Below are 4,358 nucleotides of genomic sequence, written 5' to 3' on the forward strand. Positions count from 1 at the left end.
CTCGCCCCCCCTCGTCCCCCCCTGAACAAGTCCCTGGACGTAGGACTTGTTATTGTGGTTCCAGAGGGCGCCGGCTGCTTCCGATGTGGTGTACTTGCCAAGCTTCAAGGTGGACAAGTTGGTGGCGCCGCCGACAGAGTGTGGTGTAGTGGCCGTCAAAGCCCAGCGGCGTGGCGTCCGGAAGGACACTCGTTTTGCCCTTGGTGAGCTTGAACCATTTCCCACCGGCATTGGTGAAGGCGAAGATGTAGACGTTGTCGCTGCGGATGGCCACCTTGGGCGCCGCGCCGCCCTTGCCTTTCAGCTCGACGTGGATCCATCTCGGCGGCGGCTTGTCGGCGCCGGTCTGCTTGGCGAGCACAGGCCGCTGTTTCCCCTTCTTCTCGCCCACCATGTCTGCATTAGGGCCGGGCAACTTGTTACGTAGAGTCGAGATGAACGTCGCGTACGAGTCCGACAAGACGTTGAACGTCACTACTTCTTGAGCCATGGCAGAGCCTGCAGTTCAAACTGAAAGGTAAATATGCATGCAGCTAGTTTCATCAAACCAGTATGTGATGAAATGCCACTGCTGTAATTTAATTTATCAAGTGAAGAACCGGGTAGATAACCAGTGTTGCGATCGCTGGCCGTTACGGTGTTGAGTGCACGAAATAGCAAGTGGGGGTGTGCGTGCTTAAGTACGCGTCGTGGATGCATGGCAACGGGTACGCACACTAGGTAACCAAGCTTATTAGCTTCAAGCTCCCATGACAAAAGAGTTCGTCGCAGGTCGACCTCCACGTACGTACGTCTCACTGGACATGGATGGGACTGAATTAATTAGTGCTGGTGACTACTTAATTGCATGACAGGCACCAACACCCGGCCGGATGTGCATGCATTTCAAATAGTAATTGCTTGCCTTCCATTCAATCTTTGCACGACGAGTATCATCGTAAATTAGTATCATGGATATGATACCGAATATTACCTTTGGAGGCCGAGCTCCATGGAGCTCGATTTTGAAAAATTCAAAATTCATCAAATTTCATATTTTCTATGTTTCAAAAATTCTGAAAAAAAACATAGATATACATGGAGGCATAATGCATGTATGTGTAAATTTTCACAATGAAATACGTTGAGATGAGTGTTGTGCAAAAAAGAAAAATGTGACGCATTTTAACACATGATACTATTTATCCTCCCAGGCCATGAATTTGTCTTGTTTTGTACAGGTCGCATTTCAATAGATTTCATCCTGAATTTTTAGACATATATACATTTCATCCTTGCATACTTGCATATTCTTTCAGATTTTTTTGAAATAGGAAAGTATGAATTTTGTTTTCTTCAAAAATTCCGGGTTCCATGGAGCCTGGCCTCCAAACATCCGTTCTCCATATGATACTACCTTTATGTTATATACTTCCTCCATCCACAAATAAGTATACATTTGCCATTTAAAATTTATCCACGAGAGAGTGTACTTCTATCTTCCCAATGCACTTTAAATTAAAAAAATGTTTCTCTCATCACACGGTAATCATGACTAATAACATTGAATATATGGTCTTCTTATTTTCTACATGCACTTGGCTCATTGGGGGTGGGATAATTAAAGAGGGTACAGATGCTGGTTTGCACCTTTCTAATATATTTTTCACTCCACTCTAATCTGTCCTAATTTTTTTATATGTACACTTATTCATCGACGGAGGGAGTAGTATCATAGGTTGGTATCATGTATGGAAAATACCCTTTGGAACATGGTGGTACCTACACCTGGTTACATATTTTATTTTTATTTTTTTTACAAAAAATCAAAACGTTCCAGAACTTTTTACCAACAAACTTGAGCTGTCACTTCTGCCATACAAAAATATTCTGCAACGAAATATTCATTGATAAAATTCTGACAAATATTCTCTTACAATAGCGTGAACGGCGTATATTGCGACAAATTTGTTTTTTTACATCCACGACAACATGAAAGTCATTTCTTAGCGAAAGTTTTTATACTAGTGCAAAAAAAATCTACTTTATTAGCAAAAAGTTTCTGATTTTTTGACTTTCTTACAAATTACAATTTTGTTTTTGAAATTCAGGTGCAATTACACCCGAGCCATACGTTCCCGTCCTATCATGTATGACCTTATTTGTTGTCAGGCATGACACATCACATCATTTAATATGATATAATATCGTATCATGATATTCAATTCTCTCTTTCTTCATTTAACTGTATGCCACCTCATCTAAATAGGGTAGTTGGCATGCATGATACTTCATATGATACTCCCACTACGACCAGGCTGATAGAATAGCATCGACCATTTATTCTCCTATTAGTTACTAACGATGATTTTCTTTTCCGACAAAGGAAGCTTTTATTAACTTAAAATGTAGCATCAAGTGGATACAAAGCATGAGGAGTAACGCCCGGCCTATGCATAACGAAGATGTACACAATAAAACTCCAAAAGACGGACAACAATAAAAATAAAAATAAACAAGAAACCGACATATCGGCAACAGTAGTCATATAGGACCGACACTATGCCTATGTCAAAGAAGGTGATCGACCGATCCAGAAATTATGTTGCCACCCATATTGTGTAAAAACCTCCTTGGCCACTCGCTCCAACTGCATACACATCACCCTGAACAGCGAACAACAGTTAGTACTCCATTCGTTATAGTGTAAACCACATAAGAAGTGAGTGTGTACAATGGAAATATCTTGCAAAGAAAAAATGTTCATGTTATTAAAAACAAAGTTATTTCTACATAGCTAACCGACCATAATAAGGCATAAACTTTTGATGGTTTCGTAGTAATTTCAAAAAATTTCCTACGCACACGCAAGATCATGTGATGCATAGCAACGAGGGGAGAGTGTTGTCTACGCACCCAACGCAGACCGACTGCGGAAGCGATGACACGACGTAGAGGAAGTAGTCGTACGTCTTCACGATCCAACCGATCAAGCACCGAAACTACGGCACCTCCGAGTTCGAGCACACGTTCAGCTCGATGACGTCCCCGGACTCCGATCCAGCAAAGTGTCGGGGAAGAGTTCCGTCAGCACGACGGCGTGGTGACGATCTTGATGAACTACAGCAGCAGGGCTTCGCCTAAACTCCGCTACAGTATTATCGAGGTATATGGTGGCAGGGGGCACCGCACACGGCTAAGGAATAGATCACGTGGATCAACTTGTGTGTTTAGAGGTGCCCCTGCCTCCGTATATAAAGGAGGAGAGGAGGGGAGGCTGGCCGGCCAAAGGGGGGAGGCGCAGGAGAGTCCTACTCCCTCTGGGAGTAGGATTCCCCCTCCAATCCTAGTCCAACTAGGATTCCTCGGAGGGGAAAAGAGGAGGAGGGGGCAGGCCACCTCTCCTAGTCCTAATAGGACTAGGGGAAGGGGGGGGGGCGTAGCCCATCTAGGGCAGCCCCTTCTCTTTTCCACTAAGGCCCACTATGGCCCATATAGCTCCCGGGGGGTTCCGGTAACCCTCCCGGTATTCCGGTAAAATCCCGATTTCACCCGGAACACTTCCGATATCCAAATATAGGCTTCCAATATATCAATCTTTACGTCTCGACCATTTCGAGACTCCTCGTCATGTCCGTGATCACATCCGGGACTCCGAACAACCTTCGGTACATCAAAATGCATAAACTCATAATATAAGTGTCATCGTAACCTTAAGCGTGCGGACCCTATGGGTTCGAGAACAATGTAGACATGACCGAGACATGTCTCTGGTCAATAACCAATAGCGGGACCTGGATGCCCATATTGGCTCCTACATATTCTACGAAGATCTTTATCGGTCAGACCGCATAACAACATACATTGTTCCCTTTGTCATCGGTATGTTACTTGCCCGAGATTCGATCGTCGGTATCCAATACCTAGTTCAATCTCATTATTGGCAAGTCTCTTTACTCGTTCCGTAATACATCATCTCACAACTAACATATTAGTTGCAGTGCTTGCAAGGCTTATGTGATGTGCATTACCGAGAGGGCCCAGAGATACCTCTGCGACAATCGGAGTGACAAATCCTAATCTCGAAATACGCCAACCCAACATCTACCTTTGGAGACACCTGTAATGCTCCTTTATAATCACCCAGTTACGTTGTGACGTTTGGTAGCACCCAAAGTGTTCCTCCGGCAAACGGGAGTTGCATAATCTCATAATCATAGGAACATGTATAAGTCATGAAGAAAGCAATAGCAACATACTAAACGATCAGGTGCTAAGCTAATGGAATGGGTCATGTCAATCAGATCATTCAACTAATGATGTGACCTCGTTAATCAAATAACAACTCTTTGTCCATGGTTAGGAAACATAACCATCTT

The 4,358-nt window shown here is 43.7% G+C and overlaps 1 protein-coding gene across 2 annotated transcripts; it reads right to left on the reverse strand.

The window, feature by feature from the left end:
• Positions 1-12: 12 nt before the first annotated feature.
• Positions 13-704, reverse strand: LOC119320455 (60 kDa jasmonate-induced protein-like). Of its 2 annotated transcripts, none has more exons than XM_037594541.1 (2): positions 612-704; positions 13-498 (listed from the first exon to the last, which is right to left on the reverse strand). In XM_037594541.1, exons 1-2 carry the CDS (start codon positions 697-699, stop codon positions 50-52), a joined length of 537 nt encoding a protein of 178 aa, XP_037450438.1. In that variant the 5' UTR covers positions 700-704; the 3' UTR covers positions 13-49. The 2 variants fall into 2 exon arrangements, with proteins under 2 accessions (XP_037450438.1, XP_037450437.1); XM_037594540.1 differs by having other exon boundaries at positions 600-702.
• Positions 705-4,358: the final 3,654 nt, after the last annotated feature.

The sequence above is a fragment of the Triticum dicoccoides genome, chromosome 6B (genome assembly GCF_002162155.2).
Source record: "Triticum dicoccoides isolate Atlit2015 ecotype Zavitan chromosome 6B, WEW_v2.0, whole genome shotgun sequence".
Classification (NCBI taxonomy): domain Eukaryota; kingdom Viridiplantae; phylum Streptophyta; class Magnoliopsida; order Poales; family Poaceae; genus Triticum; species Triticum dicoccoides.

Coding starts and splice junctions, on each gene's coding strand:
- LOC119320455 (XM_037594540.1), bottom strand. CDS start 699: ATGCATCCACGACGCGTACTTAAGCACGCACACCCCCACTTGCTATTT. Junction 499..599: donor CAACACTGGTTATCTACCCG/GTTCTTCACTTG, acceptor TTTGAACTGCAG/GCTCTGCCATGGCTCAAGAA.